At 52.6% G+C, this 15238-nt stretch overlaps 1 protein-coding gene across 2 annotated transcripts in view; it reads left to right on the forward strand.

The window, feature by feature from the left end:
• Positions 1 to 14464, forward strand: part of KCNN1 (potassium calcium-activated channel subfamily N member 1) — a 51926-nt gene extending 37462 nt beyond the window's left edge. For both annotated transcript variants that reach the window (XM_025367847.1, XM_025367845.1), the window contains 5 exons: positions 509 to 619; positions 2780 to 2907; positions 6197 to 6205; positions 6630 to 6699; positions 12536 to 14464. In XM_025367847.1, coding sequence (XP_025223632.1) covers positions 509 to 619; positions 2780 to 2907; positions 6197 to 6205; positions 6630 to 6699; positions 12536 to 12790 — 573 coding nt within the window. In that variant the 3' untranslated portion in view covers positions 12791 to 14464. The remainder of the gene's footprint in view (positions 1 to 508; positions 620 to 2779; positions 2908 to 6196; positions 6206 to 6629; positions 6700 to 12535) is intronic.
• Positions 14465 to 15238: the final 774 nt, after the last annotated feature.

Below are 15238 nucleotides of genomic sequence, written 5' to 3' on the forward strand. Positions count from 1 at the left end.
GTGGCTCAAGCCTGTAATCCCAGCACTTTGGGAGGCCGAGACAGGCGGATCACGAGGTCAGGAGATCGAGACCATCCTGGCTAACACGGTGAAACCCCGTCTCTACTAAAAAATACAAAAAACTAGTCGGGCGAGGTGGCGGGCGCCTGTAGTCCCAGCTACTTGGGAGGCTGAGGCAGGAGAATGGCGTGAACCCGGGAGGCGGAGCTTGCAGTGAGCTGAGATCCGGCCACTGCACTCCAGCCTGGGCGACAGGGCGAGACTCCGTCTCAAAAAAAAAAAAAAAAGAAGAATCGTCCTACCTCCTGGAGTTGCTGGGGGTCGAATGAGCTAATGTGTGGGACATGCTGGGAAACAAGTAGACCTGGAGTCAGTGAGCTCCGCAGATGGAATCCACTCACACTGCTGACTCAGGGAATGGGGAGGCTGCAATCTGGGCAGCCTTCATGGAGGAGGGAGTGACCTCAAGACGGGACGCTGATGTGCCCCCACTCTGCCCCGCACACAGGGAGCTGGCTGTACCGCGCTCGTGGTGGCTGTGGTGGCCCGGAAACTGGAGCTCACTAAGGCTGAGAAGCACGTGCACAACTTCATGATGGACACTCAGCTCACCAAGCGGGTGAGGACCGCGGTTCCCATGGAGGCCGCCTCCTGGCCTTGTCAGTGAGCGTAGAACTTCCCTGCTTTCCTTCTGTATGTGCCGGGCACGCGCATGTGCCCATGGGGTTACCATGCAGCCCCATGTGCTGGCTTTGGGAGGCCGAGGCGGGTGGATCACCTAAGGTCAGGAGTTTGAGGCCAGCCTGGCCAACATGGCGCTAACCCATCTCTACTAAAAATACAAAAACTAGCCTGGCATGGTGGCAGGTGCCTGTAGTCCCAGCCTCTTGGGAGTCTGAGGCAGGAGAATCGCTTGAGCCTGGGAAGCAGAGGCTGCAGTAAGCCAAGATGGCACCACTGCACTCCAGCCTGGGTGACAGAGCAAGGCTCTGTCTTAAAAAAAAAAAAAAAAAAAAAAAAAGGCCGGGTGCGGTGGCTCACGCCTGTAATCCCAGCACTTTGGGAGGCCGAGATGGGCGGATCACGAGGTCAGGAGATCGAGACCATCCTGGCTAACACGGTGAAACCCTGTCTCTACTACTAAAAATACAAAAACTAGCCGGGCGTGGTGGCGGGCGCCTGTAGTCCCAGCTACTCGGGAGGCTGAGGCAGGAGAATGGTGTGAACCCGGGAGGCGGAGCTTGCAGTGAGTGGAGATCGCACCACTGCACTCCAGCCTGGGCGACAGAGCGAGACCCCATCTCAAAAAATAAAAATAAAATAAATGACTGTGCTTGACTCTGCCACCACACACCCATCTGTGAATAGTGCACAGAGAGACATCATGGCATCTACCCTTGTGCCCAGTCATATCCACCCATGGGCATTCAGCGAGAGGCTTGGGCCAGACTGCAATATGCAATTTGAGAGCTGCCTGACCCTAGCAGGTTGACTGCTCTGTACCTCAGATTCCTCATATATAAAATGGGAGATGGCTGGGCGCGGTGGCTCAAGCCTGTAATCCCAGCACTTTGGGAGGCCGAGACGGGTGGATCACAAGGTCAGGAGATCGAGACCATCCTGGCTAACCCGCTGAAATCCCATCTCTACTAAAAAATACAAAAAACTAGCCGGGCGAGGTGGCGGGCGCCTGTAGTCCCAGCTACTCGGGAGGCTGAGGCAGGAGAATGGCGTAAACCCGGGAGGCGGAGCTTGCAGTGAGCTGGGATCCGGCCACTGCACTCCAGCCTGGGCGACAGAGCGAGACTCCGTCTCAAAAAAATAAAAAAAAAATATGCCGGGCGCGGTGGCTCAAGCCTGTAATCCCAGCACTTTGGGAGGCTGAGACGGGCGGATCACAAGGTCAGGAGATCGAGACTATCCTGGCTAACACGGTGAAACCCCGTCTCTACTAAAAAATACAAAAAACTAGCCGAGCGAGGTGGCGGGCGCCTGTAGTCCCAGCTACTCCGGAGGCTGAGGCAGGAGAATGGCGGGAACCCGGGAGGCGGAGCTTGCAGTGAGCTGAGATCCGGCCACTGCACTCCAGCCTGGGCGACAGAGCCAGACTCAGTCTCAAAAAAAAAAAATAAATAAATAAAATAAAAAAAAATAAAATAAAATAAAAATAAAAAAATAAAAATAAAATAAAATGGGAGAAATAAAAACACATGCCGATTCACTGAATTAACATCTGCATCACGGCTGGGCGCGGTGGCTCACGCCTATAATCCCAGCACTTTAGGAGACAGAGGCAGGTGGATCACTTGAGGTCAAGAGTTCGAAACCAGCCTGGCCAACATGATGAAACCCCCATCTCTAGTAAAAATACAAAAATTAGCTGGGCATGACGGCAGGCGCCTGTAATCCCAGCTACTAGGGAGAGTGAGACAGGAGAATCACTTGAACCCGGGGGGTGCAGTGAGGCAAGATCGCACCACGGCATTCTAGCCTGGGCCACAGAGCGAGACTCTCAAAAAACAACAACAACAAAAATACCATAAAAAACATTTGCATGTTTGCAGAGAAGGGGCCTGGCCCATCGTGAGTGATGTGTGTTAGGTATACACACATTGCGCAGACGTTGCTGTGCAAGCATGGCCCTGCCTTATAGCCCAGGGACCCTGAGAGGCATTTCCAGAAGTTTCTAGAGGTTTCTGGAAGATTCTAGACATTTCTGCAGCCTTTTGGAATTTCATGCCAACCCTGAGGCATGAAATTGTTCTTTTTCTGGCCCCAGGTAAAAAACGCCGCTGCTAACGTTCTCAGGGAGACGTGGCTCATCTACAAACACACCAGGCTGGTGAAGAAGCCAGACCAAGCCCGGGTTCGGAAACACCAGCGTAAGTTCCTCCAAGCCATCCATCAGTAAGTCCAGCACCTTTCCAGCTCACGTTTCTGTGTCCACATGGCGCGGAGGCAGCCCTCGCAGCTCAGTGTGGCCTCTTCACAGCTCCCTGCCAGGGATGGGTGGTCAGTTGGTTGGGGCCTGTATCTTCTGAGCTGGGTGGATGGGAGGATCTTCAGAGGGAGGCAGATTATGGGTTCTGCTAAGTCATGGACACTACTCAGTAAGTGGCAGGATGTATATTTTATTCTCTGGAATAACCAGGATGATTCTAACCCTTTAGACTTTGAAGAGATTTCCTCTTTTTGCTTTGTCTGCCAGGAAGCTCATAATTAAATCCGTGGTCTGATCCATGGGATCATGTGGGGTAACTAGAAATGAATTAAGCCAGGTGTGGTGACTCATGCCTGTAATTCCAGCACTTCGGGAAGCTGGAAGATCGCTTGAGTCCAGGAGTTCAGCACCATCCTTGGCAATACAGGGAGACCCTATCTCTACAAAAACTAATAACTTAGCTAGGTGTGGTTGTGTGCCTCTGTGGGCCCAGCTACTCAGGAGGCTGAGGTCGGAGGATCACTTGAGTCTGCAGGGTCAAGGCTGAAGTGAGCCATGATTGTGCCACTGCACTCAGCCGGGTTACAGAGTGAGACCTTGTCTCAAAAAAAAAAAAAAGAAAAGAAAAGAAAGGAAGAAAGAAATTAAGAAATTGCTTGATTTCCTGTGTTGCTTCTTTGCCCTGAGAATTATTTAATAAAGTAACTCTAAATCCTTGGCTGCTCATTGAAGTCACCAGGGGGCTTTTTAAAAATCCCAAGAGCCACATCCAACATCAATTACTTAGTAGAGTCTGGGTTGCAGCCTGGAATTACATTTAAATTCCTCAAATGGCTGCTTGGTTGGGCGTGGTGGCTCACGCTTATAATCCCTGCACTTTGGAAGGCCAAAGAGGGAAGACTGATTAAGGCCAAGCTTTGGAAACCAGCCTGGGCGACATAGTGAGACCCCACTCTATGTAAAAATTAAAAAATAAACCTGGGCGTGGTGACTTACACCTTGTAATCCCAGCACTTTGGGAGGCTGAGCGAGGAGGATCGCTTGAGGCCAGGAGTTTGCAACCAGCCTGGGCAACAAAGTGAGACCCCGTCTCTACAAAAATAAAAAAATTAGCCCAGTGTGGTGGCACGTGTCTGTGGTCCCAACTACCCAGGAGGCTGAAGTGGGAGGGTAACTTGAGCCCAGAAGGTCAAGGTTGCAGTGAGCTGTGATTGCGCCATTGCACTCCAGCCTGGGCCACAGAACAAGACCTTGCCTTAAAAATATATATATGGGCCGGGCGCGGTGGCTCAAGCCTGTAATCCCAGCACTTTGGGAGGCCGAGACGGGTGGATCACGAGGTCAGGAGATCGAGACCATCCTGGCGAACACGGTGAAACCCTGTCTCTACTAAGAAATACAAAAAAAAAAAAAACTAGCCGGGCGAGGTGGCGGGCGTCTGTAGTCCCAGCTACTCGGGAGGCTGAGGCCGGAGAATGGCGTGAACCCGGGAGGCGGAGCTTGCAGTGAGCTGAGATCCGGCCACTGCACTCTAGCCTGGGCTACAGAGCGAGACTCCGTCTCAAAAAAAAAAAAAAAAAAAATATATATATATATATATATATATATATATATATGGCTGGGCGCAGTGCTCACGCCTGTAATCCCAGCACTTTGGGAGGCCAAGGTAGGTGGATCACCTGATGTCAGGAGTTCGAGACCAGCCTGGCCAACATGGTGAAAGCTTGTCTCTACTAAAAATATAAAAATTAGCCCGGCATGGTGGCACGCACCTGTAGTCCCAGCTACTCGGGAGGCTGAGGCAGGAGAATCGCTTGAACCTGGGAGATGGAGGTTGCAGTGAGCTGAGATCGCACCACTGCACTCCAGCCTGGGCGACAGAGTCTCAAAAACTAAAAAATAAAATATATTACAATAAGTAAATAAATAAAATTTCCTCAGGTGAGTCCAATATGCAGCCAGTCAGCAAATTTTTTCTGTAAAGGGCCAGATGGTAAATCTTTCAGGTTTTATGAGCCAGTTTCTGTTCCTCTCTTCAACTCTATGCTATTGAGACAGGGAAGCAGTGAGGATAACCTGGTGTGGCCATGTTCCAAAGAAACCTTATTTTCCAAGACAGGTGGCCAGCTAGATTTGACCCACAGGCCATAATATGCTGACGACGATGCTGTCCACTAGAATATCATGTGAACAACATATATAATTTTAAATTTGCTAACAGCCACGTTAGAAAAAAGTACAAAAGGCCGGGCACGATGGCTCACGCCTGTAATCCCAGCACTTTGGGTGGCCGAGATGGGCGGATCATTTGAGGTCAGGAGTTCAAGACCTACCTGACCAACATGGTGAAACCCCATCTCTACTAAAAATACAAAAAAATTAGCCAGGCCTGGTGGCACATGCCTGTAGTCCCAGCTACTCGAGAGGCTGAGGCAGGAGAATCACATGAACCCGGGAAGCTGAGGTTGCAGTCCCCTAGACTGGCTTAGGTACAGAAGGGATGGCCAGCAGGCACGGTGGCTCACACCTGTAATCCTTTGGGAGGCTGAGACGGGCGGATCACCTGAGGTCAGGAGTGTGAGACCAGCCTGACCAACATGGTGAAACCCCATCTCTACTAAAAATGCAAAAATTAACCGGGTGTGCTGGTGAGCACCTGTAATCCCAGCTACTCAGGAGGCTGAGCAAGGAGAATCGCTTGAACCAGGGAAGCGGAGGTTGCAGTGAGCTGAGATCGTGCTGGGATCACGCTGAGATCGCACCACTGCACTCCCACCTGGGCAACAGAGTGAGACTGTGTCTCAAAAAAAACAAAGGGGTGACCAAAAGGAGCAAGGGCATACACTAACCAACTCCCCCTGTGGCCAGCTGTCCAGAGACCAGGGTCACCAGTGCCAACACCAACACCAAGTAGCAAGTGTGGGTTCAAATCCTGCCAGGGTGCGGATGGGCAGTGGCTTTACCCCTCTGAGCCTCAGTTTCCCCCCGGCAGATGGCGTGGGCATAGTTTTCTGAATGAAACACCACCTCCGGGACAGGACAGAGGACAGGTGTGTCCCTGAGGGGCTGGCACAGAACCCTCAGAGGCTGGGCACTTCCCCGGAGCAAGGGCAGCCCCTCGGCCATCTGGGAACCCTGCGCGGGGCCCTGGGGTGGCACCCCCGGGAGTTGGGCAGGGTTGGGTACATGCCACACAACTGTGCTGAGGTTAAAATTGCCTTGTGATTTTTCTCCTGCTCTGCCTGGTCCTCCCAGGGCTCAGAAGTAAGTCTTCTCCCAGGGGCTTGGTGGGGCTGGAAAATCGGGGGTGCATGGTGGTCACAGACAGGGGCACACGTGGGGCATGCCAACCCCAGCCTCAGAGGCAGGCAGGATTCACATCTGCCCCATGGATCGGTGTAGGCTTCACCTTGGTCTGGGATCCAACGTCCTGGGGTCCCGAGTTGGGCTGGAGACAGGACCAGCCAATGGGTGGTGTGGGCGGTGGCCAGGCTGACTCCTGGCCCTGCTGCACCCACTGTATGCTGGAAGGGAACAGACCATAGGGAATCGGCCGCCCAGCTCCCACCTTATCCTCTGATGCATGTCCCATAGGTGACCCCAGGTGGATGCATGAAAGTCCCTGCCCCCACTGCAGCCTCCATGGGAACCTGCCTAACCCCCTCTCCCCAACCCTGTGTCCCCACAGGCTCCGGAGTGTGAAGATCGAGCAAGGGAAGCTGAACGACCAGGCTAACACGCTTACCGACCTGGCCAAGGTGAGTGGGTTGGGGCAGGGTAGGCCGGACAGGGCAGGTGGGGCCCTGGAGCAGACGGGATGGGGCTCAGCTCCTGCCGGAGGAGGGCACAAGGACCCACAGCGGGCTGAGTGCAGTGGCAGGCAGATCTCTTGAGCTCAGGAGTTTCAGACCAGCCTGGGCAACATGGTGAAACCCCGTCTCTACAAAAAAATACAAAAATTAGCCAGGCGTGGTGGTGGGCGCCTTTAATCCCAGCTACTTGGGGGCTGAGGCGGGAGAATCGCTTGAACTTGGGAGGTTGAGGCTGCAGTGAGCCAAGATGGCACCGCTGCACTCCAGCCTGGGTGACAGAGTGACACCCTGTCTCAAAAAAATAATAATTTTTTTTTTTTTGAGACGGAGTCTTGCTCAGACGCCCAGGCTGGGGTGTGGTGGCGCGATCTTGGCTCACTGCAAGCTCCGCCTCCCGGGTTCACGCCATTCTCCTGCCTCAGCTTCCTCAGTAGCTGGGACTACAGGCGCCTGCCACCTTGTCTGGCTAATTTTTTTTTTTTTGTATTTTTAGTAGAGACGGGGTTTCACCATGTTCGCCAGGATGGTCTCGATCTTCTGACCTTGTGATCCGCCCGTCTTGGCCTCCCAAAGTGCTGGGATTGAGCCACCGCGCCCGGCCAATAATTTTTAAAATAATAAATTTAAAAAGACTGTATAGTTAGGGGGCTAAGTGGAAGAAGAGGTATTTCTAGATTTAGGCATACTACCTCAATTCAAGCTCTGAAATTGAAGAGAAAAAAATTCCTTTGCTGTGGGTATAAATTCAAATGATAGCCTTGGGAGAAAGCTTATTTGTATAGCAATTAAATGTCTGTCAGGAAATTTAAATTGATTGCAAGAGAAATTGGGGCCAGGTGCCATGGATCCTGCCTGTAATCCCTGTACTTTGGAAGGCTGAAGCAGGCAGATCACTGGAGCCCAAGAGGTTGAGACTAGCCTGGGCAACATAGAGAGACCCCGTCTGTACAAAAAGAATAAAAAAATAAACTAGGCATGGTGGTGAGTGCCTGTAGTCCCAGCTATTAGGGAGGCTGAGGTGGGAGAATCACTTAAGCCCAGGAGGTCAAGGCTGCTGTGAGCTGTGATCACTCTGCTGCACTCTAGCTTGGGCAACAGAGCGAGACCCTATCTCAAAAAAAAAAAAAAAAAAAGCAAGAAAGAAATCAGTTTGTGTTATACATGGATCTGTGTGTTGATTCTAATATCAAATCATTTCCCACTTTTTTTTTTTTGGCTTTATTTATTTTTTGAGACAGAGTCTTGCTCTGTCACCCAGGCTGGAGTGCAGTGGTATGATCTTGGCTCACTGCAACTTCCGCCTCCTAGGTTCAAGCAATTCTCGTGCCTCAGCCTCCAGAGTAGCTGGGACGACAGGCATGCACCAGCATCCCCGGCTAATTTTTGTACTTTTAGTAGAGACGGGGTTTCACCATGTTGGCCAGACTGGTCTCGAACTCCTGACCTTAAGTGATCCGCCCGCCTCGGCCTCCCAAAGTGTTGGGATTACAGGCGTGGGCCACCGTGCCCAGTCCATTTCCTGCTTTTTGAATTCTTCCACTGGAAGATGTGTTATTGGACCAGTTGCAATTAATCAAGTGCTTGAGATCTTTGCAACACTGATTTGAATTCCCTCCTGACCAATGACATAGTTTCGGAAAATAGCTTTTGCTTAGTGGCTACATCCCCTGATCTACCAGTCAGCCTGAGGCCAATTTCATGTTATCTTTAGAAAATGTTAAGTCCCATTTCTATTTTATTTCTTGTCCCCAGTGCATTTTGGACTCACTTCCCCCATCACTAGGAAGAGAATGCAATCTAGCTTAATATTAACCTACAATAAATTTAATTTGGAAGGGAAATTTTTTTTTTTTTTTTTTTTTGAGACAGAGTCTTGCTCTGTGGTACAGGCTGGAGTGCAGTGGTGAAATCACGGTTCACCGCAGCCTCAACTTCCTCAGGCTCAAGCAATCTTCCCACCTCATCTTCCCAAGTAGCTGGGACTACAGGTGCACACCACCAGGTCCTGCTAATTTTTGTATTTTTTGTAGAGATGGGGTTTCACCATGTTGCCCAGGCTGGTCTCAAACTCCCGAGCTCAAGTGATCCTTCTGCCTTGGCCTCCCAAAGTGCCGGGATTACAGGCGTGAGCCACCACGCCCAGAAAATAATCTCACAGAGAGAAAAACATATTCTAGACCCCTGAAGATATACAGTTAACTCTCGAACAACATCGGGGTTATGGGGTGCTGACCCCTTAAAAGTCAAATATTCCCATATAACTTCTTTTATTCTTTTTGAGACAGAGTCTCACTCTATTGCCCAGGCTGGAGTGCAGAGGTGCGATCTCAGCTCACTGCAGCCTCTACCTCCTGGGTTCAAGGTATTCTCCTGCCTCAGCCTCCTGAGTAGCTAGGATTACAGGTGCATGCCACCACACCTAGCTAATTTTTTTTTTTTTTTTTTTTTTTTTTTTTTTTTTGAGACAGAGTCTCACTCTGTCGCCCAGGCTGGAGTGCAGTGATGCAGTCTTCGCTCACTGCAAGCTCTGCCTCCCGGGTTCAAGTCATTCTCCTGCCTCAGCCTCCCGAATAGCTGGGACTACAGGCACCTGCCACCATGCCCGGCTAATTTTTTGTATTTTTGGTAGAGACAGGGTTTCACTGTGTTCGCCAGGATGGTCTCGATCTCCTGACCTCATGATCCACCCACCTCAGCTTCCCAAAGTGCTGGGATTACAGGTGTGAGCCACCGCGCCCGGCCTAAGTTTTGTATTTTCAGTAGAGATGGAGTTTCACCATGTTGGCCAGGCTGGTCTCGAACTCCTGACCTCAAGCAATCCACCTGCCTTGGCCTTCCAAAGTCCTGGGATTACAGGCATAAGCTACTGTGCCCAGCCTCATATAACCTTTGATGCTCTCTCATCCCAAATTGAACTACTGATAGCCTACCACTGACCAAAAGCCTTACTGATAAAGTTGATTCACATGTATTTTGAATATATATTATATACTGTATTCTTACAATAAGGTATGGTAGAGAAAGGAAAATACTAAGAAAATCAGGCCAGGTGCAGTGGCTCATACCTGTAATCCTAGCACTTTGGGAGGTTGAAGAGGGAGGATCACTTGAGCTCAGGAATTCAAGACCAGCCTGGGCAACATGGCAAAACTCCATCTCTACAAAAAAAAAAAAAAAAAAAATACAAAAAGTAGCAGGAGGCTGAGGCAGGAGAATTGCTTGAGCCCGGGGTGCAAGGCTGCAGTGAGCTGTGATTGCACCACCGCACTCCAGCCTGGGAGATAGAGCAAGACTCTGTATCTAAAAAATAAAATTTTGGCCGGGTGCGGTGGCTCAAGCCTGTAATCCCAGCACTTTGGGAGGCCGAGACGGGCGGATCACGAGGTCAGGAGATCGAGACCATCCTGGCTAACACGGTGAAACCCCGTCTCTACTAAAAAATACAAAAAAACTAGCCAGGCGAGGTGGCGGGCGCCTGTAGTCCCAGCTACTCGGGAGACTGAGGCGGGAGAATGGCGTAAACCCGGGAGGCGGAGCTTGCAGTGAGCTGAGATCCGGCCACTGCACTCCGGCCTGGGCGACAGAGCCAGACTCCATCTCAAAAAAAATAAAAAATAAAAAATAAAAATAAAATTTTATGGCTGGGTGCGGTGGCTCATCCCTATAATCCCAGCACTTTGGGAGGCTGAGGCGGGTGGATCACCTGAGGTCAGGAGTTCGAGGCCAGCCTGGCCAACATGGTGAAACTCTGTCTCCACTAAAAATACAAAAATTAGCCAGGCATGGTAGCGGGCGCCTGTAATCTCAGCTACTCAGGAAGCTGAGGCAGGAGAATCGCTTGAACCCAGGAGGCGGAGGTTGCAGTGAGCCAAGATCATGCCTATGCACTCCAGCCTAGATGACAAGAACGAGACTCCATCTCAAAAATAAAAATAAAAATAGGCCGGGCGCGGTGGCTCAAGCCTGTAATCCCAGCACTTTGGGAGGCCGAGATGGGCGGATCACGAGGTCAGGAGATCGAGACCATCCTGGCGAACACGGTGAAACCCTGTCTCTACTAAAAAATACAAAAAACTAGCCAGGCGAGATGGCAGGTGCCTGTGGTCCCAGCTACTCGGGAGGCTGAGGCAGGAGAGTGGCATAAGCCCGGGAGGCGGAGCTTGCAGTGAGCCGAGATCGCGCCACTGCACTGCAGCCTGGGCGACAGAGCGAGACTCCGTCTCAAAAAAAAAAATTAAAAAAAATAAATAAATAAAAATTTTAAACCTCAGAAAAGGCTAAAAAGAACCACCTGAAGGCTGGACGCTGCTCTGGCCACCAGGTGTCACCTTCTGGCCCTAGGGACTGTGGTGCCTGAGAGAGGCCAAGGTGAGGTCAGTGGTGCTAGGAGGGGCGTCCCCCACGAGATGTTTGCACTCGGAGCGGGGTCTGCCTTGCAGTGATGGAGGGAAAAGGGTAGGGGGCACAGTGGGGGAAGCTGGGAGGAAGAGGCTGGGGGTGAGAGGACAGAGGAGCTGGGGTGGGCACCTCTCTGTCCTGTCTTCCTTCCACCACTACCTCCATCCTGCCATGGAGGCCGCCGCCGCCAGGTGGCAAACCGGTGTCCTCACCCAGCTGCGCTCAGAGCAGTGGAGTGATGTTCTAGTGCCATCTGGTGGCCAGAGTAGCATCTGCACCCAGGGCTGTCCCTGTCTGGCCGGCCTCCCCTGCCCACAGTGGGACAGCGCCAGAACCGGGCAGTGGAGGTGGTGGGGACGCCCCACTGGCTGCTGTAACAGTAACTGTGGCTGTTGTGTTCCCAGTCTGTGATTGTGTCAGATTCTCAGGGCAGTCACCTTACTCATCAGACCCCTGTCCCCTCCCCAGCCTAATGGGAGGGGTGGCAGTTCACGACCCAACGGGGCTCCCCCTCCTCTTCCTCCTAGGCGGCCATGTTCCCAAGCTCCTGCTGTTCCCCAGCCTGGAGAAACATCAGTCCAAAACATCCCCCAGGTCTGTGGGTACCACTTGAGCACCGCCTCTGGCTGTGTGTGCCCTGTGGCCACCAGATCCCCCCAGGGCAGCTCTGGCCATGTGCTCCCCACCCCAAGACCTCATTAGGCCTTTCCCAGGCCTGCCAGCCTTGAGCTTGGCTTTCTTTTCTTTCTTTCTTTTTTTTTTTTTTGAGACAGTTTCTTTCTTGTCACTCAGGCTCACTGCAGCCTCCACCTCCTGGGTTAAAGCGATTCTCCTGCCTCAGCCTCCCGAGTAGCTGGGAGTACAGGCGCCCACCACCATGGCCTGGCTAAATTTTGTATTTTCAGTAGAGACAGGGTTTCACCATGTTGACCAAACTGATCTCAAACTCCTGACCTCAGGCGATTCGCCCGCCTCGGCCTCCCAAAGTGCTGGGATTACAGGCGTGAGCCATCACGCCCAGCTGAGCTTGGCATTTAAGACCTGTCTTTTAGGCTGGGTGCCTCCCAGGAAGAGGAGGCTGTAGTGAGCCAAGATTGGGCCACTGCACTCCAGCGTGGGTGACAGAGGGAGACTCTGTCTCAAAGAAAAAAAAAAAAAGGAGACCAGTCTCTCCCCTCATCCATTCTCTAATCCTTCCCTGGGCCCAGCAAGGGACCTCTGGGGCTGGGGGTGTCCTCCCAGCCACCCCCCACATGGGCCCCATTAGCAGCCGCCACCCACCTGGAGCATGTGAGCTGTCCCTCTGTGTCATTGTTGTCGTGGTATCGTCCTCCTCTCTCTCACTGGGCGGCACCTCTCTCCTGCCCCTCTCTGTCTCTGGCAGACCCAGAGCGTCATGTATGACCTTGTATCGGAGTTGCACGCTCAGCACGAGGAGCTGGAGGCCCGTCTGGCCACGCTGGAAAGCCGCCTGGATGCGCTGGGTGCCTCTCTGCAGGCCCTGCCCGGCCTCATCGCCCAAGCCATACGCCCGCCCCCACCGCCCCTGCCTCCCCGGCCCGGCCCCGGCCCCCAAGACCAGGCAGCCCGGAGCTCCCCCTGCCGGTGGACGCCCGTGGCCCCCTCGGACTGCGGGTGACGGCCCTGCCCGCCACCAGACCCCTAAATCTTGGCCATCGTGTGGCCGCCACCTCCGGGAAGCCTTGTACAGTGGCACCTCTTGGAGTTCCAGAAGCTGGCGCTGAGTCAGGCTGAGTGGACTGAGGCCTGCCCCGCCCAGACTGCCCGGGCAGAGGGCAGGGCTGGACCATGGGTGAGGGCAGGGGAGCCCGGAGCTTCCTCTGGTCACCTGGTCCCCCGACTCTCCCCAGGCCCCCGGCGGGCATGGAGCAGCCCCGGGAGGGGTCCGTGCTGGTTCTGAATAAAGCAGGACCCGCCTAGTGGCTGCCTGTATGCGTGGCTGGGAGGCACTGGTGATGTCCCAGGAGGTAGAACCCCAGCCCCGGGTACCAAGATAAATATGGGAATCAAAAAACCTGTTCCCATCACCGGCCTAGCCTAGAACCTTAGCCTAGAAGCCCCCTCTCCCTCTGGGCTGAAGCTCAGTGAAGGACAACTCTTTAGGGACACCTGTGCCAGCCCCACCTGGCGCTGATAATGCGATCCCTCAGAGGGCGTGGCCCAGCCCTGGCCAGAAGCATCTCTCTTCTTCAACCAACCGCGCTGATGGACACCCACTGTGTGCCCGGCCTCAGCAGAGCCCATGGGGGAGGTGACCTGGGTGAGGAAGGTCTTTTAGGTTTTTGTGAGATTTGTATTGAGTACCTGCTGTCTACAGAGAATGTGATGATGTCAATTACCACACTGATTCCTCATCAGAGCTTGATCACGGTGGAATGAGGGGAAACTGAGACCCAGAGAGGTAAATCTACCTGCTTGGGACCACACAGCGAGGAGGGATGGTGCCAGATTCGAACTGGAAATCCCCTAGGCCAAAGTAAAGAACCGGACTGGCTGGGCGAGGTGGCTCACACCTGTAATACCAGCACTTTGGGAGGATAAGGCGGGCGGATCACCTAAAGTCAGTTCAAGACCAGCCTGGGCAACATGGTGAAACCGTCTCTACTAAAAATATAAAAATTAGCTGGGTGTGGTGGTGGTGCACACCTGTAATCCCAGCTACTCGGGAGGCTGAGGCAGGAGAATCGCTTGAACCCAGGAGGTGGAGGTTGCAGTGAGAAAAAAAAAAAAAAGAACCTGGACTTGGTGAAAGGGACTCCATGGAGGAGCCATGGGGACGGCAGGAGGAGGGGGTATCTGGTGACATCCAGGGGTCAGACAGACCCTTCAGGGGAGGGTTCCAGACACAAGTAGAATCAGAAGGGTCCCTGGAGGACGTGGGCTTGGGTGCTGGGAGCAGCAGGCACTTACTTGGCAGATGCTGAGCCCTGGGTGGGACAGGGAGGCCTGGCTCCTGGGGAGACCATGCTGTGCCCAGACAAGGAGCCCCAGGTCCTGGCAGCCTCTGATAAGGCCATCCATTGCCTGGCTCAATGAGATAACTAGGCCGTTGCTGGTGCATGAATGACCAGCTTGGGCCCAAGCACAAGAAGGGTATGAGGAGTGCTGGTCAGACCAGGGTTCGAGTCCTGACTCTGCCGCTGCTGGGTGACTCTGGGCAGTGGCTGCCCCTCTGGGGCCTCTGTTGTTTCATCTATAAAATGAGGGTGACAGTCTATTTAACCAGAACTCCCTAAAAAGGGCCAGGCAACTGGTAGGTGCTCAATAAATGCTCCTTCCCGCCTGAGGGATCACATCGGAGTCTTTGGCAGGACTCATCCTTTATACCCTGTTATCTGGCTGGGGAAACTAAGGCCTGAGAAGGAAGGGAGCTGTCTTTCAGGGTGAGAACCCAGGGTTCAGTTAAGGAACATCCGTGGGTGTACCTTCTGAGCCCAGTGGTAGCTCCCACGTCTGATGGCAGAGGCACAGTCAACCCATAGTAGTTTAAAAAAAGAAAAAAAGAAAAACACCAAAGCCATAAAGTTGTAAACAGGCCGGGCGTGGTAGCTCACGCCTGTAATCCCAGTACTTTGGGAGGCTGAGGTGGGAGGATCAGTTGAGGTTAGGAGTTGGAGACCAGCTGGCCAACATGATGAAACCCCATCTTTACTAAAAACACAAAAATTAGCTGGGTGTGGTGGTGCACGCCTGTTGTCCCAGATACTCGGGAGGCTGAGGCAGGAAAATTGCTTGAACCAGGGAGGTGGAGATTGCGGTGAGCCGGGATCACCCTACTGCGCCCCAGCCTGGGCAACACAGCAAGACTCTGTCTCAAAAAAAAAAAAAGAGAAAGAAAAGTAAACATGGCAAGAAAGAAAGAGAGAGAGAGAGAGAGAAAGAAAAGGAAGGAAGGAAAAAGAAGAAAGGAGACAAAGGAAGAAAGAGAAAGGAAAGAGAAAAAGAAAGGAAAGAAAGAGGAAAGAAAGAAAGAAAGAGAGAAAGAAAGAAAGAGAAAGAAAGAAAGAAAGAAAAAAAAGGAAAGAGAAAAGTAAACAGGGCCAGAGGTGGCAAGGGGACTCTGAGG

The sequence above is a fragment of the Theropithecus gelada genome, chromosome 19 (assembly GCF_003255815.1).
Source record: "Theropithecus gelada isolate Dixy chromosome 19, Tgel_1.0, whole genome shotgun sequence".
Taxonomy (NCBI): domain Eukaryota; kingdom Metazoa; phylum Chordata; class Mammalia; order Primates; family Cercopithecidae; genus Theropithecus; species Theropithecus gelada.